The sequence below is a fragment of the Eurosta solidaginis genome, chromosome 5 (genome assembly GCF_040869045.1).
Source record: "Eurosta solidaginis isolate ZX-2024a chromosome 5, ASM4086904v1, whole genome shotgun sequence".
NCBI classification, from domain to species: domain Eukaryota; kingdom Metazoa; phylum Arthropoda; class Insecta; order Diptera; family Tephritidae; genus Eurosta; species Eurosta solidaginis.
Window position 1 is genome coordinate 253,631,368 of NC_090323.1, and position 23,430 is coordinate 253,654,797.

General features: G+C 32.4%; 1 protein-coding gene across 2 annotated transcripts; it reads right to left on the reverse strand.

The window, feature by feature from the left end:
- Positions 1–5,842: 5,842 nt before the first annotated feature.
- On the reverse strand, positions 5,843–22,475 carry LOC137253244 (protein zer-1 homolog). Of its 2 annotated transcripts, XM_067789819.1 has the most exons (11): positions 22,094–22,475; positions 19,448–19,842; positions 9,910–10,607; positions 9,772–9,849; positions 9,593–9,717; positions 8,801–8,972; positions 8,568–8,729; positions 8,329–8,490; positions 8,107–8,256; positions 7,805–8,050; positions 5,843–6,615 (listed from the first exon to the last, which is right to left on the reverse strand). In XM_067789819.1, the coding sequence occupies exons 2-11, from the start codon at positions 19,755–19,757 to the stop codon at positions 6,454–6,456; spliced, it is 2,265 nt and encodes a 754-aa protein (XP_067645920.1). In that variant the 5' UTR covers positions 19,758–19,842; positions 22,094–22,475; the 3' UTR covers positions 5,843–6,453. The 2 variants fall into 2 exon arrangements, with proteins under 2 accessions (XP_067645920.1, XP_067645921.1); XM_067789820.1 differs by lacking the exon at positions 19,448–19,842.
- Between the last annotated feature and the right edge of the window lie 955 nt (positions 22,476–23,430).

Consider the following 23,430-nt stretch of genomic DNA (forward strand, 5'->3'; position numbering starts at 1 on the left):
TGTGCAGATATAATATGTGACCCGGTCTATGAAAACGCGAGAAATTGTGAGAAACAGATATTAACTTTTTTTTCGTGAGAAACATCTGTTAACAGCTGTTTTTTTTTTTTTTTGAGTCATAAGCCACCTTTTCATAGACCGGGTCATATACTTTCAGGCAGAACTATGCAGCATGGTGTAAGACTATTTTATAAAAGCTGCCAATTGGTTCATAACAAATCACAAATCTTTGAATTTTATAATCAAATATTTCTTTTACATTGACAATACAACAACTCGTTTTACTAATGCAATCAAGCACCACACAGTGGGCTATTTAAAAAATATCAAGAAAAATCATATCGTTAGCTTAATGTGAAAATGTGCTAAGTCAACTTTTACGAATTTTACAGGAGGCGAAAAAAACTGAATAACTTTTGAAATACCCTTCTTTTTTCAAAACTGCGAATGAGGATACCTTAGTTGCAATACTTTTGAGTCTAGAAGCTTTGAAAAAGATAAATAAAAATCATATACATATGCCAAACCAGTACCTACATATTTTATGACTTAGCACAATTTCCGCACTCAAAACAAATTTTTTCTCCTGACTTAGCACATTTTACTCAATATGTTTTCCCATCACTCCTCCCCTTTAATGATGGAAATATAACACTAAAACTATATACATATTTGACAAAAAATACTATTTATTTGTCAAACTATTTCTAACGGTTCTGATCTGGACTCTTGGCGGATGGTGCGCAGACAATACTTTATTTTTAAATTCAAACAAACGCTGTGTTGTGTCTTACTCCAAAAAAAAATAAAAAATGCCACATACATTATCTACAAACTAAATGCTAAATCTCTTAATCTTTGTCAAGAGAGTAAACACTTGGGTGTAATTTTTGACTCCAAACTCTCTTTTTCTAGTCACATTGACTTCATTGTTTCAAAATTTGTTGAAATGGTTGGGTTCAGTAGACGTAACACCAGTGACTTTAAATACCCTATGACGTTGAAGGCACTTTATATATCCTTGGTCAGAAGTGGTCTTGAATATTGCTCAATAATATGGAATCCCTCTCTATGAATCTAACTCCTATAAATTTGAGGGAGTTCAAAATTTTTTTACAAAATTGCTTTACGTATGCTTCACTGGCCAGACGGCCTCCCATCACATAACAGCAGGCGCAAATTGCTTGGCCTTCAGGCTTTGCATAACAGAAGAACTTTTATCTCACTCATGCTTGCCTATAATGTAATAAACTTTAGCACGAATTGCTCTGATTTATCTAATTTGTTCATTCCGTATATTCCACTGGGTGATCTTCGACATAATAGATTACACAGGCCGACAGCATCTCAGACCCAGGAACCGGACTATACATTTGATTTTTGATGCGATGAATCGAAATCTGGCCTCAAAATTGCTCTATCAGTTCTGGTTTTCGAGATATCCTAACCTAAAAGTGCAAAAAACACCGTTTTTGCCCATATTTGAGGTTATGTAGCGTTGCAGATGTTTCCTTTCACCAAAATTAAAGGATGGCATCTTTGAATACAAGTCTTCATCTTTCAAATGGCGTTGTGTTTGCTCAAATATCCTTTTTTTCGCTGAGATATCGTATTTTGAAATTTTGTGGTGTGGTAGGAGTGGTTTCTAGGGGTTAGGGGATACGGAAGTTGATGGTTAACAGTTTAGTTGGTTAGCCCACTTGTAGTGTGAGATATCTAGATAAGCAAGATTTATTTTACGAAAAATATGCGAGTAAACGCTGCCCCCAGGGTTAAGTGGGTTAGCCTGATTGCGGTATGATAGGGGTGGTTTCTAGGGGTTAGGGCTGTGTGTGACTTGGCACCCGAGGGTTAGATAGTGTAGGGGTGTGGTGAGTTAGCAAACTTATGGTGTGAGACAAAATTTTAAGAAAAAAAAATAAGGCTCAATTCAAGAAAATTAGTAATCGACTATATCATGTCTATGTTATCTCAGTCGATTTTGAGGTGTAGGAAAATTTAGAAACATGAATATTTCAAAATGCGATATCTCAGCGAAAGAAAATGATATTTGAGCAAACTCAACGCCATTTGAAAGAAGAAGACTTCTGCTTATGCCATCCTTTAATTTTGGTGAAAGAAAACATCTGCAAGGCTACATAACCTTAAATATGGGCAAAAACGGTGTTTTTTGCACTTTTAGGTTAGGATGTCGCAAAAACCAGAGCTGATAGAGCAAGGCCAGATTTGGATTCAGCGCGTCATAAACCTTCGGAAATATATAGTCTGGTTTCTGGGTCTAAATAATGGTTAAATTTTGTCGGCCTCTGTTATTTATCGAAATTACTCATAAAAAGAATTATGCTATGAATAAACCTATAACTAGGACTATATATCTACATAGCAAATAGATTCAGCTTATATAAGTTTAAGCTTGAATTGTTTTCTATTTTTAACTAGTATGTAAGAAAGCATATAGTTATCGACATTTAAAAATTTAAGTAGATAAGTCAGCCCAAAGGCATGCCTCAATTGGGTGAATCCAATTTCAAGGGGTTGTGCTCGCAACCCTCTCAAGGGGTTGCCAGCGCAATATATAGCTTCTCCAACCCAATTGTCAACCTCACCTACCTGTGGCGAATCATGTTTCATTGACAGCCGAGGCTCTGGCGACCTGAAGTTCCTCATGGAGCTAGGGGGTGGGGAGAGCGGTATCGCCTGGAAGGTTTAATGTGGTCATATAAATCGTTCCCGAGATGGTCGGGCTAGTACCTTAATAGTGCTTTGTTACCGGAACGTACCGGATCTATATCCGGTAAAGGACCATCAACATCGGGCCAAAGCCTTCGGCGAGTGTCTTTATCGTTAATACAACAACAACAACAATAAAGCATGTACCTTTAGACTGAATGAATTAAATAAGTAAATAAAATGCGCGCACAAAGAAATAACTAGTAATTCAGGTTGATATTATTGACTGGTTGACTTAGCACATTTTTTTTTTTTGAACAGCTGACGACTTAGCACATTTACACATCATTGCCCACAGCACGTAAAAATTAAAAATTAAAATATTTTTTTTGTGATCGTTGTATTTTGAATTCAGCTTTAAAACTGCATTAAAATACAATTTTTCAAAAAAGTGACTTAGCACATTTTCACATTAAGCTAACGATATACAGCTTTTTCTCAAAATCGCGAAAATTAAAGTTTTCAAACATTTTCATGACAATTTCCAAATTTTATTTTGCAGTTATGTTACTAAATACTCGAAATGTTTTCTTGCGATTTTTTTTCTTTTCAAATGATGTTTTACTTACGTTCAAATAAAAAATATTTCATTCTTTATAAAGATTTGGATATTTGATGAATATTTTTAAAAACTTCTCGCGTTTTTCGAAGTTGCTTTACATACATAGTTTTCATAATTTATTCAAAAAATTATAGAAAAAAAATGTATTAATTTTTACATATATTTTTTCACGAGCGAAAAAATTGTTTCATGCTGAAATATTTTCAAAACCGGAATGAAGCTTTTAAGAATATTTTGGTTTTCGAATACGAAAAAAAGTTGCCGAATTTGATTAGAAAGTAGCTCATATGCCTTATTATGTAACTAGAAAGGAAATTTCTTTCGGATTTTAAAAACAAATATGTATATATGTATATGTGATTTCCTTTCGAATCGAGTTGCAGAACAAAGCTCCAGGTTTTAAAATCTAGCAATTTTTTTAGTTTCACTACCAATAGCCTTAAACAAATGCATTCAAAGTAATTAAAAATGTCCATATGCTCACTGCTAAAAGGATTGTAGAATTTTTTTGGTAATTCTATACGAAAGGATGACACTCTCAATACAACAATTGTGAGTAGTTCAAAAGATAAGAAAATAGAAAAATGAACCCGGGTCCCTCCGAAATCGGGGCGCTTATAAAAACTTACCTGGCCGGCCCACCAATGGTGGTGAGATCAAAATTAAATCCGTACAAAATCCATTTGTACACAAAATTTTTTTCCTGTGCACAACAACATTACAAACACCACATGAAAACTTTCAATTTCTTTTCGAAATATCTCTTTAGACGAAAATTTTTGAATTCGCGATTCCGGGCCCAAAACGCGCTTTTTGACACCGCTTAAGATATTTTTGAACGTGTATTAAAAGTGTCAAGCTTTCGTATAGAATTATCATTTTTATCAGTATTCAAAAACAAAATTTGAAAAATAACACTGTATTAACGAAAAAAAAATCTTTATCTGAAAATTTATAACTTCATAAAGCCTTCGAAAGGTTTTATATTATGTATAAAAGAGTTTTTGAAATTTGTTCAATTTTAGTAAATTATGCGATTAAAAAATATCAGCTTAAATTACTTGCAAATTTTATTATTTATTATCTCCTTTTCTTATAAATTTGTTTAAACTATCCCAATGTTGTACATTTCGATGCCTCGGTTTAATATCAGCATATCTTGGCTGTCGTTTCGAAAATTCGATTGAAGAACGTATTTTCGGATGAGTTGATTTGCGACTTGTTTCCAAGTTTGAAACGTCTTATTCTAGCCTGCTTACTGTGTATGTATGTAACTTCTTTTTTTTTCGATTTTATACTTTTACAATAACAACATTGGCATTAACTTAAATGATTATCTATTAAACAAAATTTTATTTTATTAAAAACAACAAGTCCAGCAAAAACAAAAAATATTGAATTAAAATAATCGGAAATACCATGCGCACAACTACATATATCGGACGTTTTATGTCGTATATTTACAATTGGAGCATAAATAATGTTAAAAAAAGAGGAATAACCAAGCTGTTGTGGGTACCATAAATAGATGTAGGAGTCCATTTGCATTAAGATGAAACGGAATAAACAAACAAAAATTTCTTAGCGGGGCAAATCATACTGGCTTCATCATCAAAAGATTTAATCCCAATGGGATATTTTATATTGGGTGTTTTTGGCGAAAATATCTAAGAACTTTTCCAATAAAAACTCTATTCCGATTTCCAATTCTCGTTACGAGGGATATTTTTATTGCCCTGTTAGTTTTGGAAACATTTCAGAATTAGCGTGCATAATGTTTTTCGATAAAATTTTTTTAATATAATAATTAAAAAATTTTCTCAAATTAATAATTTCGGTTTCATGTGAATTGTTTTGCTGTGTTTAGAGAAATATTAAGCATTAAAACCTTAAAAAAATGGGTCCTAAAAGTTGTTTCCTGTTAACATTGGAAATACTTCAGAAGCAATGACTTTTTCGCTGCATAAAAAATCTTTTGAGCAGACGGTCACCTTTAAACCATATATTTACCATCGACAAAGAAAAAGCAGCACAACCTTTATGTAATTCTTCATCCACATCGACGGCTGAGGAGACGGTCACACTTCGTTGATTGGCATTCGAAAACACACTTTCACAGTTGACTTAAAAATACCCTATCTTAATTGATTGTGAATATTCAGCTTTACTTGAATAATTTGCAGTGATATACGCCAACAAACTCTTTCATCGCTCCTAAATAGGGCATGCTTAAACAATCGTCGAGTTAGGACGCTTGCGAACAAGAGAGCAGTCTTTTGAACCTATTTTTTTTTTTTTGCATTGTGTAATGTAATGACCTTATGTGCAAATACAGTTTACAATATTACTACATATTTATGCAATGGAAAATAAATGTATGTATGTTTGCACAAATACATATATTTAATCATGCTTAATCTACGTATGCTAGCTGGAGTAGTGTTTTCTGTATTTTTGATTTTTACGTAATGTTTTATATTTTTAGTGAGTTTTTAATCTCATTTGTTTTTATAAATAAAGAATGAACATAAAAACACTATAAATATATAATTATGTTTTTCATATCGACAAAAATTCACTAAGCAATTTGCGTGAACTTTTTCGTTTTATTTTTATTTATATTTTTTCATGAAATGTTTAGCACTTCTTTTCTATTATTATTTCTTTTATAATATTAAATATCTTATTTCGAGCAAAAAAAACTTCTATATACAGGATTCAGTGTAGTGATAATGAAATGATAAGTAACTCAATTTACTCTAAACTATTTCCGCCAACCATTTTTATTAAATATTATTTCGCTTTTTCCTTTTATTAATAATATATCATTATTATTATTAAGCTTAACCCATGCATTTCTTAGCGCGACTTCGTTCTTACTTTATTAATTTTACATTATTTAATAATTATATTATATAATCGTGTATAATTTAAATAAACAGTATATCTTTAAAAAATAAACATTGTTTTTCTTGTTTGTTGTTTTTTGAAAAGGAAGTAAAGAACGAATTTATTACAAATTGTGTTTGGTTGTTCATTTGATTACTTCTTGTTATCTGTAAGCCATGTTAGATTTTTCTCATTCTAGTTAGTATTGAAAAATGTATTTAATTTTATACTCTATCCATTTATATGAGCGCATAATGTATGGACGTAGTAGCTTAACCACCGAGCAACAAATTTGACCAATGTGTACATTTTTCAATTACTTTGCGAGCAATCAATTTTATTTCTTCATATGGTGATGGATGTTCAATCAATTCAGTCAATATTTCAATGCCATGCTCTTGTTTAACAAGTTGACAGTATTTTTCTGGATAAACCTAAAAGTAAATAAAATTAGTATATAAATTTTTAAAATAATTGCAATAAATTAATACGACGTCATTGTTCCACGCAGAGCGAAATGACGTTGACGTTTTGGGAAGAAAGTGGATCTGGATCTGGATTAAGAAGAAAGGGATTCAAGGGGCAATTCAAGCGCAATGCAAAGCCTTATAGCCTCAGAGCTTAAACAACTCTATTGTCAACCTCAAATACGCGAGGGTGTTACAAATATAAATGTTTCATACAAATATTTAGCAGGCGAGGTTCTGGCGACCACAGTGGATCTGGGCAGAACGAAGTGCTTTCCTTCATCAAATATAAGTTAGTGAAAACTCGAAACTAGAAAGTTCGTCTGCATAAACAGCGAAAACTATCACAGTCACCAAACGTAGCATCACTCTTCCCAACAAGTGCTTCTTTTATACTCATCTTAAAAAAAGGCATACAAGGCGCAATGTACCTCCGAGATTTAGGCCGAGCTTGTTTTCCAATTTGCATCATTCCCCTTTTTTCAATTTCTCCTAAAATTGGGGGAACGGGACCTACATGTTTGATCTCGACTCCGAATTTTCGCTGATAACCTTTTATGGTAAAAATGCACTCGGAGTTCTTGCCAAACCACTACCTAGGAGCAATCCCGCTTAAAGGCGATGATATATGGCGCGGAATAGTATGGTGGCTATCCACTACTTGGATGTATTCGAGACAAAAGATCTCTGAAAGATGTATGCTTTTGTCCGTTATGCAAATAGTGTATCCTGGAGGTTTTAATAATGGTCTGTATGTTCATATTTGTAACTTTCTGCTTCAACAATGAAGATAATAACAAGTGGGATTAGGGAAAGGGATTATCGATATGTTTAGACCTTAGTATAAGCTTATTTGTCCAAATAAATACTCCAGTTTCCGGCAAATATCCACCCATTCAACCCTCAAGTACACGGATATATTTTTTTGCATGATTCTTCGGTTATCCAGACTATTGAAAGATTTGTCGAAATGTTTTGTATATTCAATAACTTCATATCTGAAGTAATGCATTCTCATAACTATCCCACTTCTGAATTAAAAAAAACTTCGATCATTCCTGGCTCAGTTCTTACCTTACCTTTTACCCAGCACTGTGTGTACAATTGCAATTAGAACGAAGTCAAATACTCAAGATAAGTAAGAAAACACACTTACCTGCGTCAAATTGGCTAATGCCCATACAGCCCAATGTTGACATTGTGGCGTCTCATAGCAACGTACTAAACCCAAAATTGGTTCAAAACTGCGATAATTTATATTTCGTTCACTTTTTATATCCCAGCGCTTAATAGCTTCTACCATGCGTATGAGTACGCTATCACGGGTGGGGGACTCAATCGTCCATGCGCCAGGTCCATCGGATGCAATATGTGCCAGCACACCAGCAGCATTGTAGCTCACCTTTTGTTTAAAGTATAAATGTAATAAATAGGATATTACAACAAAAAAATACTCACTTCAATGCCATCACTCGATGAATCTAATAATTTCGCAAACACCTCAATAAACTCTTGTGTCATAAGTTTTGGTCTTAACCATTTAACTTCGGCAACATTTCCTAAAAGTCCCATCATGTTTCGCAGTAATTCCTCACGATCAGGGAAAGTCTACGAATGAGAAAATTATGTCAAAACATTTTAGAAAATTATCAACTGCAAAGCATTCACTACCATACTTACACGCAAGCACTTCAAGAAAAATTCCATTCCACGTCCCTCTAAAAATCTCTTACAATTGATTGCAGTCTCATCAGTTACATTCCACATTGTTGACCAGGCAACTTCCATAACATCATCAAATACCGAACGTGTTAAACGATCCTTAATTAAACTTAACATGGTCTGGAGTTAAGAGAAATAAAATATAATTGTGTTTAATATTTTTGCAAGCCAAAACACATTTCATAACGAATACTCACACTAACGACACCAAGTTCACCCAGAAACAGTTTTTGCTTACCATCCACTTGACACGCCAAAGTGTTTAATAAATATATTGCTATCCTTTGCACAAAACCTTCTTGTTCGGTCTTTGAGACACCATGTAAAAGCACTTTTATGAGACGTTCATACTCGAACAGCTGCAAGAAATAAGAGCCAAAAATTGTGTAATCATTGAAAATCGGAAAAAAATACAATTTTCGAAACATACCACATCGTTTGGCATTTGAAATTGCGTTAATGTTAGATAACCATTTCGAAGCATTGTATCATCCGTAATATGTGTTTCCATACCATTCAAAAGTGTCCGAATAATGTGATTTCTTAACGGTGTGCCGAATTTTGAACGATCGCTACCCTTTACTATGTAGAAGAGTGTAGCACTAGAATTAGAAGTGAATTGATATACAACTATTCACCGTAGAAATATCACGTAAGCAATACAAATAATGCCCTCGTTATCACAATAATCTATCCACAGTTAATAGTAATCGGCAGTAGCAGTACCTTACAGCTTTCGTCATTGCAAGCATATCCACTGCTGAGTGGAATATCACCCAATCTCTGCAAACTTTTGAAAAAACCAAATAATGGATTTCGTTTGAAGAACGCCCTGCCATAGAATTTTTTTCAAAAACATCTATTTCTTGAATTTTTTTTTTAGTAACGCCCTATTTCGAAATTCGGTTGAGGAGCGCACTATTTCAGCTCAAAATGTATTGAGTTTATGCTCCAGTAGAGAGCTTAGAGTGTTCTGTCATCAAATTATGAGGTAAGGAGTTTCGAAACAAATTCTTTTTCGAACTGTCAGCTGAGGTAGGGTGATATTTCACTAAGTCGTCCAAATTTAAGAACTTACGGTATTTAATGAGATTAGAATATGAAAATAAGATGACATTTTCTTTCAGTGGAAGTTAGTAAAGGGATAACAGTATTTGAAAACGATCATGTTGTAATAACCGTTTTTTTCGGCTAAAATTGGTTATTTTATGTTTTAATATACCTTCCGGAAATTTGCATGTGTTTGAATTTCAAATGTCTATCCATTGCTGTTAGAACAGAATCCAATGCAAGATGTATATCTTTACAAATTTCAAATCGGAAAAGGTGGTACAAATCGTTCAAAACCTGAAACACAGCAAAGTTATTGAACGTTTTTGAATTTACTAAGAAATCATATACCCTCGTTAGCAGCATTGGACGATCATAATAATATCGCGCAGCTGTTAAAATTTGATATTCATTTGCATCGCCGGCAATCTATTGGAAAAAAGAAATATTACAAAAAAATTTTTTACTAAAAATACTGAGCATACAAACCTCCATTGCTGGTATGTCATGACGTTTGCAAGCTGAATGTGCAGTATGATAGAGACCTAAAAATTGTAAGGGACGTTGTATACGCGATTCCAATCCCGGTATATCGGTACGTAATTTAAAATTTGATTCTTTTGTAGCCACACCATTGCCAGCCAAATTTGTACCCGATATATCTAAATGGGTTAGCTCACGCAAATTATTCATTAACATTTCCAATGTTTGATCAGGCAAATCGTATGTGCCATGCCCATTGCCAGAATTACTAATCGAAATATCCAATGTACGTAAACGCCGTAACATACAAATTGCTTGTAATTGATTTGCAATTGGCCATACATTGAATAAGATAAGCGTATGTAAGAGCGGGAGAGTCGCTAACACCTCTAAACTAAAGGTGGCTAACATGCATGATGTCAAATCCAGATGCGTCAATTCGTATAGGGAGTTTAGCTTTAAACCATTATGTAATACGACACCATTCAAAACCAAACGACGTAGATGCGGGCAATTGAATTGAAAATCAACAGACTCCTTTTCATTCGGTTCACATTTTTGCAACATATGCGCATTTATACCGAGCTCCAATGAACGTAAACCCTCACCGTGTTGTGTTAGCAATCGCGCCGCATGAACATTGATTTGTTTACAGTACCATATAGTAAGTGAATATAATTTGTGACGCATAAGAAGTTCTAAACCTGTTAAAAGAAACAATGAAAATAAAATTAGTAAAAGATGTGTGAAACAAACAATATTTCGTTTTATGACATGGATCGAAGATAAGCTCAAAAAAGAATTATCCGTTTTTCAAAGGTAAGCTTCAAAACATATCAAGATTTCGAAGTACAAAACTTGAAAACTACCTTCAACCCGCCATAACTGCTGTAATATACACTTGTAAAGAAAAAGCAGTATACTTTTGAAATGAGAAAGGGAAGAAAATCATGAAAGGTATAATTTCGAACTTTAAGAGCCCATAATTATGCTGCAGAAACTTACTTGAAGATAGCTCGAAATTAATTTGTTACTTATGGCTCAATCATAAAAAAAGGATTTGATCCAAAACAAAAAAAAAATGTTCGCCTTATTTATGAAGAGGTTGAAACTTAGCCTCAAAAACATAGATATTGATTTTCGAAGTTCGAAATTAAAACTTTCGTTATGTGTTCAATGGTTAAAAAAGTGGAAATATGGCCTATTTTATTTTTTGATTTGAATGGTTGACATTTTTTTCTTTACCAAGCATAGGAAAAATTGATATATGTAATATAGCTTTTCGCTTTTTCTAAGTTCGGACGTCGACCACTCCCAAATAGTGTCTCGTCTCTTTAAGCTGTCCGCTACTGTGTTGATCGCATCCCATTAATAATAAAGAGCTTAAATAATAAAACTATGTAAACTTAAGCTTAAGAGTAGAGCAGGATGGAATTAAATGGGGTTACATCGGTGAATCCAGAACAGTACCCAAAACTTGCGGAAGATGAACGCATACTCCCCACGGAAACGCGAGTCACTCTGACCCAACTTCGTTCTGGATACTGTAACAGGTTAAACTCTTACATATCCAGAATCAACCCCGACATACAAAATGTATGCCCCGCTTGCAATGTGTCCCCACATGACACACACAATCTCTTTAATTATAATGTGGAACCAACGCCTCTAACACCCCTTTCATTATGGTCCACCCCTGTTGAAACAGCAAGTTTCCTTGGACTCCCGTTAGAGGATATTGATGACAATTTGTGATCGGTCGTAGCTATTAGGTGGACGAAGCACTGCTACAACAACAACAACAACGACAACAGCAGGATGGAAAACACGGACTCATAATTTGGCACTAGCTGTGTTGATAGATAGGAACCTCTAAATACACTCCAATAGAAAATGAGGCCCTCCATTTATATATCAAACTACTTTTATTTCGGAAACACTTTTTATCTAAAATACGAAATTTTAAGTGCTTTGAAAATGTTTGCTGGGTTATTGTGCATTCACATTTTAATTTCACAATACACTCAGAAAGTGGTTTATGTTGAAATTTAAATTGGAGTACATACAAGATAAATAAGTACAAGATTTGCATGTGCGCAAAAACTAGTCTTTCATAATTAACATTATTCTTATATTTGAAGGTCAATGTGATGCAAAATATAATTCGAACTTAACCAATTAATCAACTGAATATGACCGATATCTGATGTATTTTTACATGTAATTACATATTTATATATGGTGGAATGATTTTCAATGTCTTCCTCTTTAAGCTGAACAAAAAAAAAACGTTTTGACAGCTTTATAGTGAATTGCTTATAATATGAAGTGCCCCAATGGGTGATGAAAAATGCCGTTGTGTATTAAAATCAGATTTTTGTTCTAAGCTGGCTTAATTAAGTTAAAAAGTCAGAGCTTTTTGCTGTTCGAATGAAAACCATTTTATAATAAATATTGTTGATAGAGGTTCTTGTAGGGCAAAGAAAAAATTAGTTTTTTGGAAGTAGCGTTTATGTTGAACCGTGTTTTGAGAATGACGCCTTTTAATAGTGGGCAACGCTAGAGCTTCATATGGAAGATCATGATGTTCATTTTCAAAGCAGGTATTATCAAAAACGTTAGCCGCGGACGGACGGACAAAGGTACCTGGTCCAATCAAAACATTTTTAGACAATGATAGCATTGATATAGGAAATCTTAAGTCTATCCCGGCCCGTAACACCATTTCATTCTAACGTTATCTTATTAAAGCTGTTGTACCTTTAAACAAGTATAGGTTAGGTTAGGTTGAACTGGCCGGTCCATGAGGACCTCACATAGACTGATTGAGTCCGTAGTGTTACCAGAAGTTTGTTTTAACGACCAAACTGAAAAACCCTATCAAAAACCAGGACCTATGTTATAAAATAACTCCGTCCTCTTGGCAAATACTAGAAGCTTCCTAGGACTTAAGCCTCTTGCTGTTTCTAGATCTGAGTTGTATCACTCCTAGTAGCAAGTACAGGGCACGAGCACATGACGTGCTCGATCGTTTCCTCCTCCAACCCGCACTTCCTACTTTGGTGGTTAACTAAATATTTAAATATTTATTTTTTTTAAATATTATTTTATTTATTTTTGAGTTTAAATATTTTCCAACTAATTAGAATTTTCTTTTTTTGAAGTTATTCAAAAATTTTAAGTTAACACGAAAACTCAATTAAAAATTATATTAAAAATTAAAGTAAAGAGTACAAAGTAGTTAACACTATATTTACTCCCCCTCCAAAAAAACATACAAATTATTAATTAATATTAAATGTAACCTTTTTTGTTTTTAGTCGTAATTGAAATATTTTTAATAGTATTTTTGTATTGAATTGTAAATGTTTTATGTTTATTAGAGATAACTTTAAAAGGTCCTTCATAAGGTGATTCTAAATTAGATTTACGAAGAACTTTAACAAAAACATACTCATAATTTTCTAATTTTTTAGGAACGAAAAAGTTTTCTTTGTTATGATGAAAGACTTTAGAACCAACAAGCGAAAAATATTCTCTTATTTTGTGAAGAGCGTCATTAGAAAAATCATGTTCTTTATTATTATTTGAAATAATTAATTCGCCAGGTATTCTAAGTGTTTGGCCATAAACAAGTTCAGCAGATGAACATTTTAAATCTTCTTTAATAGAAGTTCTTAAACCAAGTAGAATGAATGGTAAAATGTCAGACCAATGAACCGAGTCGTTTGATGCTATAATTGCTGCTTTTAAAGTTCGATGAAATCTCTCCATCATGCCATTTGCTTGGGGATGGTAAGGAGATGTATGAATTTTATGAGAACCTAAAAGTTTAGTTAATTCCGTAAACAATTTTGTTGTGAATTGTGAACCTTGATCTACTGTAATATTTAATGGTATAACAAATCGTGGTATATAATTTTGAATAAAAGTTTTTACTATAGTATTTGTTGAAACATCTTTAAGTGGATAAGCTTCAGGCCAACGTGAAAATCTGTCAATAATTGTTAAAATATAACAATTTTCAATCGAAACTGGAAAAGGTCCAACAATATCCATATGAATATGTTCAAATCGACCTGATGGTATTTGAATTTTTTGAATAGGAGATTTAGTATGTCTTGAAATTTTGGATTTTTGACAATTGATACAAGATGAAGTCCAATCGTTAATTTCTTTACGCATGTTAGGCCAATAATATTTATTTTGAATTAATTTTCTAGTTGTTCTTATACTTGGATGAGACAATGAGTGAATTTTATCAAATATAATAATTCTTCTCATAGAATGTGGAACATAAGGTCGAAAAGGTTGTAGAGAAACATCACACCATATATTTAAATTAATAACTGGAATATGAATTTCTTTTAAATTATTTTTAGAATTTTGATCAGAAATGGTTTTTTGTAAAAATGTATCAGTTTGTTGTTCTTTATATAAAGTTTCTAAATTTATATCTTGAGTTGAAATTGCATTTATTTCTGGAATACGGGAAAGTTTGTCGGCAACTATGTTGTCTTTTCCACGTATATATTGAATATCATTTGTAAATTGAGCAATATATTCAAGATGACGTAGTTGGCGAGGAGATATATCTACTTTAGAATTTAGAACATGGATTAAAGGTTTATGATCAGTATAAATTGTAAAAGTTCTACCTTCAAGAAAATGTTTAAAATGTTTAATTGAATTATAAATTGCCAAAAGTTCACGATCAAATGTTGAATATTTAGTTTCTGTTGTAGTTAATTTTCTTGAAAAATATGGTAAGGGTTCTAGTATATTATTGCTAGTTTGTTGAAGAACTGCTCCATCTACTGCCAATGATAAAGTACCATTTTTGTCGAAATGTGTAAGTAAAGTATTTTTAGCAAAAAGTTGTTTAACATTTTCGAAAGCTGTTGTGGTTTCATTTGTCCAATTTAATTGTTTGAGTTTGTTTTTAATTGCATGTGTTAACATTTCATGCAGAGGACTAAGTTCTGTTGCTAACATTTTAATATATCTGTGATAGTTATTTATCATACCTAAAAAATTTTGTTATTTAAAAAAATTTAATTTAAAAAATTTAATTTATTTACACCGAGAGTACATTTTGAAGGTTTAATATTTAAATTATATTCTTCAAGTCTTTTGAAAACTGATTTTAAATGATTTATGTATATGTTGATCTTCGTTACCACTGGCAATAAGAATGTCATCAATGTATGTAAATACAAAATCGAAATCATAAAATACTTCATTAATAAAGCGTTGGAAAGTTTGAGCACTGTTTCGTAGACCGGAAGGCATTCTTACGAATTCAAACATTCCAAAAGGGGTAGTTATTGCAGTTTTATGAATGTCTTCTTCTGCCATTGGAATTTGGTGGTAAGCACGCACAAGATCAATTTTGGAAATCAATTGTTTGTGTTTTAAATCAATTGTTAAATCGTGGATATGTGGTAAAGGATACCGATCTGGTGTAGTAATAAAATTAAGTCTTCGATAGTCTCCGCAAGGTCTCCAATCATTTGGTTCTTTTTTAGGAACGAGATGAAGTGGAGATGCAATAGGAGAATTTGAGGGTCTGCATATACCCGTTTTAACTAAAAAATTAAATTCAGCTTTAGCAATTTTAAGTTTGATTGGATCAAGACGTCTGGGTTTCGAAAATGGTAAAATACCTTTTGTTTCTATCCTGTGAATCGTATGGTGTCTAACTTTTTTAGTATAATCTGGTTCACAGGTAATAGATGGAAATTCATTAAGTAATTTTGAAAACTTATTATCAATTTTAAGTAGTTTTGTACCAAAAGTTTCAATTGAAGAACCGTTTGCTGCAGTCAAAGTAAGATCAGAATTTCTTTTATAAATTTTAAATTTAGAAAAAGGAATAACTGATACAACTGCGGCGGTATCAATAAGAAAATTAAGTTTATTGAATTTATCAAATATGAATAGGCGACGAGTAGGTTTAATAATAGTTCCATTATCCGTCACCGTTGTTGTTGTTGTTGCTGATCCGTCACCGTCATAATGGATTGTTTCAGTTTAAATTTTGTTCGGAATTTGAATTATGATTTTGATTAAAATTGCATGGGGGTATACATTTAAGAGCGTTATTCTTAAATTTTTTGTGATACCAACAAATATTTGTTTGTGAATTAAAATTACGATTGTTTGAAAAATTTCTGGATCTTGAAAAATTTCGAGATTTAGATCTATTTCTATCTTTAGATTTTGAACGGATTTGTAATTGATTAATATCATTAGAAATTTTATTTAAATTTTGAAAAATAGCCGTGGTTAATTCAGTTAAATTTTTAATGCACTGTTCTAAAATATTATTATTTATACTTGAGACTACGGGAGATTTGGAAGAATGAGGTTAGTTGATTAAATCAAAAAGTTTGTCAGTTAAAATAATTACTTCATCTTTATTTTGATTGTTACTAGAAGTTAAATGGATTTGTATTTTTTGTGGCAATTTACGAATCCATAATTTGAAAAGTAATTCTTGACTTACAATGGAGTCAGTACCTATAAGTGATTTCATAAATCTGAATAATTCAGATGGTGAACGATCACCAAGTTCAGTTTTTGAAAATAATTGTTCTAATCGTTTTTCTTCACTAAGAGAAAATCTTTCACATAAAATTTTTTTGATTGTATCATATTTATTGAAAAGAGGAGGAGGGTTAATAGCGTCTAAAATTTTAGATATGGTATCTCGTTGAAGAGAAACTAAAACATTTTGAAATTTTAAATTATCATCATTGATATTGTTAATTTCAAATTGTCCTTCAACAAGTAAAAACCGGGCATTGGGAGATTCTTGCCAAAATTGTGGTAATTTAATTGATTTAGTAGAAGAAATATTTGTAAAGTTATCTTGTGTTGAAGTATCTTGTGTTATATTAGAGATGTTGTTTTGTGTTGTATTAATGTTAGAACTTTGACTTGTATTGTGAGCCATTCATTGTGTTATTTGTATAGTTGTTATTTTGATTTTCCAAATAAGTAAAATTACGAGTTCGTATTGGTGAACGTAAAACCATATAAAAAAAAAAAAATTAAATGAATAATTTGCAAATTAGAAAATATTTAAGAATTTTTTTGGAAAGGGAGTTAACAATTTAAATAAAATATTTAATTTTATATAAAAAATAAGTAAATTTTTTAAAATATAAAAATAATCTTAAAATAAATTTGAAAATTTAAAGGGTTTAAAATTTTAATTTAAATTATAATTGAAAATTTTAAATTTAATATTAAAATAAAAATTATACTTAAAATTAAATTTAATAAAAAAATATGATGGTAAAGATTTAAAGTGAATCAATTGCGTTTTTTTGACGTGATATTCATTAAATACATCGATGTTGCTGTTTATGCAATGGTTTTGTTATGCAATGGCTTTGTAATTAGTGAAGAGGACGTTAAAGGTTACGAGTGATTCCAACAGATGGTATACAAAATGACGATGTTTCGTTGAGTATTAAAATATTTCGATATATATGTAAATGAATTGTAGGAAGGAATTAGCGGTATTATCTTAATGAATTTCGAGTTTAATATATACGACTGCAAATGGAGTGCGTTAGTCTAATTCAAACATTTTCGTGTATTCTTTCAGTTCTTCAATGCCAATGTTGATTTAAATATCAGATAGGACGTGAAAATATTTTGTCAATGGGTCAGCGGTTCTTTAAAATTATTTTAAGCTGCTTAGTTTTGTTATTAATAAACACGATTTTCGTTTAGATACACAATTTCTTGGTCTCTTTTATTAAAATTAAGCGGCATTTAAATTTAAATTCATTGAGTTTTGCATTGAATAATTCTTATAGATATTAAATCCATCAGACGTAATATATATGTACATCCAATTTTTAGAAGTTGTTTCAATTTGTTTCGCAGATATTTCACATTTCGTCACAGTTATTAAGTTAAGTAGATGTTTTTGTTTTCAAACTTTAACTATGTATTTAATTTTGCAAGTTTACACTTAAATGTTGTTCTAATTTTTTTTTTTTTTTTTTTTTAAGTTTCGTATATACAATTAACAGCGACTGTATATGAAATTTGCACAGAATGTTGCTTATTAATGGAAGTATATTTAAGTTTCATTTCATTATTTTCTAATCAACAATTTGTTTTGTCTTTGTATAGTTAGAATAATGATTGTTTAATGTTGAATATATAAAAATTTTCTTCGAATTTGTAAACATTTAAAGGTGTGTAGCGCACTTCTAAGCATTCTTATTACTTGTACTGCTTCCGGTCCACAAATGTATTAGGAACACAAGCACAGATATATTACATGCACAAGAATTTCAATAGTGTAATTTATTTAATAATTTTCGACAACTTTTCTTTGATTAAGTTAACTAGGTTTTAAAGTTCGTAATTGTAGGTCCGTTGGTAGAATCGCCAATATTAAAAATATTATTTTATTTATTTTTGAGTTTAAATATTTTCCAACTAATTAGAATTTTCTTTTTTTGAAGTTATTCAAAAGTTTTAAGTTAACACGAAAACTCAATTAAAAATTAGTTTAAAAATTAAAGTAAAGAGTATAAAGTAGTTAACACTATACCAACATATGCTGTCACTGACCAAGCCGAATTTAAAGGCATGTGACGTCAGAAGGCAGTGTCCAGTCAGAATACCCGTCATGAGTCTACAGTCCTCTCTGTTTAATGATAGAAGCAACTTTGTTAGTCTAAGGTTGTAAGACCTACACATAATCTTCGACACTTTATAGACCCGCGCTTGAACCCACGCCTTTCCCGCTTGGTCGATCATGTGCACCTCTCGCCTTCGCTTAATCCCGCCCAGTCTAATTGGGACCTCTACGGAGCAAGCTTCAAGGGATGCGCCCAAGTATAGCTGGGTATAAAAATGTATGCTGATAGAGGGTTTTGCTTTTGAAAAAAAAAATTAATTGCTGATAGAGGAATTTTCAAAATGAGAAATAATACCATTTAAGCTACGTTACAAAGCTGACTTTAATGTCATAGATATAGGTTGAGTCAGAAAAAATGTGACCAACTAAAACTAATTTTCGTCAAAATTGCAGATAAAGGGTATTGAATATAAGCCGACGATATGTTTTTGATAGTGCAATAATAACTGTAATGTAAGTTATTATGTTAGGGTGTACTTAACTTCGGCCTCTCTTCATTACAACGCTGTCGTTCAAAGCATACAACTGAACTTGCTGAGCACATCTGGATGTACATACATATCGCGCACGTAGATTAATAGGTGGCTAACTCAAAAATCTTAAATTTTAAGGTTGTGAGTACCTCCGGGCTTCCCAATTCAGTAACTGCCTAACTGTATACTCGATTTCTACTAATACCTCAGCTAGAGGAAGGACTTTGATAAAAAAAAATGCATTGGCGCATGTGCGGGAGGCAGTCCGTTTTTCATATTTCCTGAATATTGCGTTTTTTTTTTTTTGTTGAACGCTGTTTTGATCGAGGTGTGCGATATGTATATTTAGATCACATTTCAAATAATGTAGTATCCAATTATGCAATAACACATTTCTCACCTTCATTCGATAGATTACTATTTCGCAAGTGTACGATTTTCAATGATGTACGAGTTGTGTCCTGAAACAAATTTATAACCTCATCGCTCAAGTGACGCCGAAAACGTTGGTATGCTTCCAAAAGCCGGTCGCATATATCATTGGGTAAAACGATGCCTTCATTTAGATGACGCATTCTACCGCCCATATCATCATCTTCAAAACTGATAACATCCAAATTTTCGCATATATATTTATAGATAATATCTTGTAGCGTCATTGGATCTTCATCAAGGTAGCCATTTTCCTTTAAACGTACTTTGCCACTCATTTTATGGCGTGGCGTAAATAGCACTGATTATGTCAATAGGAATTTGTTTTGGTTAACCTGAATTGGAAGTGTGCAGGGTGAGGATCTATACGAAAGAGAAAAGTAAGCATATTAGTAGTTTTATTTATTCAAATACATACATCATTTGGCAGGGAGTAGACTAGAGCAAGGGTGAAGAAATCCTTTTAGGCGAAAAAAGCGCTAAAAAAACTTAAAAATTCAAATACTGCAGCAGAATTTCGTGTGAGGGTCATTAAGAAATGTGGACCTTATTCGTATCATGCTTCTATTTTAAGGTTGCAAGGCGTCCCTCAATTTTAAGTTTATAGCTATTACGACTTTTGTAGTGATTCGTCCCCGTTATGGCGTAAGGTGCACAAGTTTGCACAGAAAGTTATGAGATTATGTTAACCCAGCATACACCCTACAACTGCCATAAGTACGATTTTACCAATGCTTCAATATTGGTACTCTGGTAAAAACCCCGATATAAGTAGACGAAAAGGCCCATAAGAACTTTTGGTGTACTAAGTGGCAACGTGTGTTAAATGCTGTTGTTGCAACCTCACATTCTCCCCATTAAGATCGTGTTCTACCTAGTACTTCCAGGCTCTGTGGCGGGTTCCGATAAGAATTTCTTTTGTTCCGTTGTATTTGTATTAGTATTTTATTTGAAAATTTGTTCCTAGCACAACAATTTTGACATTATTTAACAGTGCTAGTCATGAATAGCATGAGCTATAAAAATTGAACATTTATAATAATTAATTAAATTAATCAAATTAAATTAAATATAACAGATAATAGTTAAATGTTTATGTATTTTTAGATAAAAATCTTAAAACTAAAGAAAGGTAATTAGTAAATATTAAAAGACAGCTGATTATAGGTAGAATAGTATTTAACAAATAAAGAAAGAAGACACAGAGAAAGGGAAAGGGACTTAAATATGAACATTTTAAAAAGTTGAGATCCAGTTTAAGAGTCGTTAAAAATGATGTTAGCTCTTTTTTGAAGTGCAGAGCATTACTTAAGAGTCGGAACTTGTAGGTAGGCGGTTCCAAAGACGTATTACAGTAAGAAAGAATTGGCGTTCAGAGGTTAGCGTGCGGTATCTAATGTGCGTAAGAAGAAGCACCGATCTTAATGATTGCAGAAAAATAAGCTTACGATATAGATAGTCAGGTTACTTCGTGGGTATCAATTTATGGAGGAAGAACAGTGTTTTCACTTTTTTCTTGCACACATAGTCACAGTTTGAGTAAATCTCACAACCATAGAGTAGCGTAGGTATTAAGTACGCCTTAGCCAGAATTAGTCTTATGTGCAAAGGCGTGAAATACTGTGTTAACCATAGTGTACGAAGCATTCCATACACTTTTCCAACCGTTCTAAAAATATGGTCTTTCCATGTCAATGTTTTGTTAAAAATTACACCTAAGTTTTTCACCGTATCTACGTATTCTATAACGGAATTGTCAAACACTAAATTCTCTAAATCATTAGTTAGAAAACACCTTCTATGAATAACAATACATTTTGACTTATTCGAGTTTATACATAAGCCATTCATAGTAGCCCATGAAAATATTTGATTCAAATCGTGGTTTAAGTTGCTTATGCACACAACGTTGCATCAGCTCTCATTCGTATAACTAGTCCTAACAAGCGAAACCGTTGTGTGTTAATTCTCTGGACTACGTACATAAATGTTTGCACAAAGCTAGTGCAGCTCATTACTAAATCTTCTTCGGTAATTTCTGCCACCGAATCTTTTTGGCGTAAATCTTTGGAAGAACTCTTTTCTTGAACAATTTTAAAGCCACCTCAACAAATGTAATCAGCGCCCATGCTTCTGCATCTCTAAGCAGAAAAGTGTTCGACAATTTTCGCCGGTAGAAAATAGAAGATCGGGCCAAGTTCCCAGCTGGTTCACATATGTCATTAATCTGATCCACTATTTCAGAGATATTGGGATTTTTGGTCATGGATAGTAAAACGTAATACGGGCCCTGATAATAACAACGCCGAACGCAATTTTTTCTTACTCAAACACAATTGATTTTGAAATCAATTTATTGGCAGCTTGCTTGTACCATCCCTGTAGACACTTTTGATCGCGAGGGAGTTCGGATACCATCACTGAGCTAATTTACAGCTTAGCATATACACACATTCATATATATGCACTAAGGTTATTGATCTACAAATAATAACTCCTGCAAATTTTATATTTAAAGCAATCTTTTCCGAGATAACTTCAAGATTAAAACCAATACATTTCCTTTTTTCTTTTTTCTTTTTAATTAGCAAACACATTTTCGAATTTTGCTTACCAGCTCCTTTACACCCCCACTGCTATTGACCTAAGCAGCGAAATTTACTTTCTTTTAAAGCTTTTTTAACAAAATGTGTGTTTCCTCTGTTGGGTGTTCTAACCCAAACAAGAAAATCCTCTGCAGTTTTCCTAGTTTTCGTGCTTTAGTAATCTTTTTCTTTGGCAATGTTTTTTTTTCACAACTTCGCAGCTGTATTTATGCACTATGTTTTCATTGTTTTATTTATTTTACACATTTTTGATTGTTGTATAGATTTTGCACTATTTTAGCGTTTTTTTTCTATTGGCAAACTTTGAATTTCACCTACTTTTGAAATAAATTTTATATTCGTCCTCGAATTTAAGGAAGTGAAATTTCCTAAAATATTTTTTTGTTTGACGTTTAAGCTGTCAGCTGTTTAAGAACAAGTGCTGCCAGCTGAGTGCTTTAAAATGTAGGGCAGGAGATGAGATTATGGTGAGAAATATTTTTTCGGCACCGAAAACCCAAACAACCAACCTAGTATCAGCAAATTTACGTTGAAATAGATTCTTTATTAAAAAACTTGGATATTTCATCCAGGGTTTGAAAATGCTGAACTAATTTTCAGTATTACAAAATTGCTTGAATTTAAATTTGGAAAATATTTCAGCAACAGGAAAAAGCAAAGCAAACAAACTTTTTTTTCATTTTACTTCAGATATTACTTGAATGGATGCGAGCTCTCGTCGTCAGGTGGTTTAAAATTTTCCCAAATTTTTAAATAAATTATACAATTAAAAAATTGGTGGAAATAAATATTTTCATATAACCCCCGCTTAATTCATACAAAAAAGATTTCAATTTCGTTGCAGCTTCATAGCCTAAATAAAGGAGGTGCCAAAGTTATTGGCAGCCTTTTGAGATAGTTTTCTAAGAGCTATATGTGTAAAAAGGCAATGGTTAGCCACAGCGCCTACTAGAAAAAAATTCTGCAACTAATCTAAAACCTATTTTATTTTGTCTAAATCTTTGCGCTTAAGGGTATATATCAAACATACTAGCATTGCGAATTAAACTAAGTGTGATATCTTCTGCATAGAAGTCAAAACTCCAAAGTGATTGGATCACCTGATTTGTAATTGACTATCGCTGTCTCATTCAGTATCTCTTTCTATCACCCGCTGAAGATAGCCGGCCCTATGCGCCGCCATATTGAACCCCTGTCAAAATGCTAAAAAGTAGCCATATTGAACATCCTGTCAGGCACTGGACAAATACGATATCACACTTAAGGCCGTGACACAATGACATTTTTCATATAGATGCGTTTAACACAAGCTTATGCATTCCAGTAACATCGCCACAATCACCCA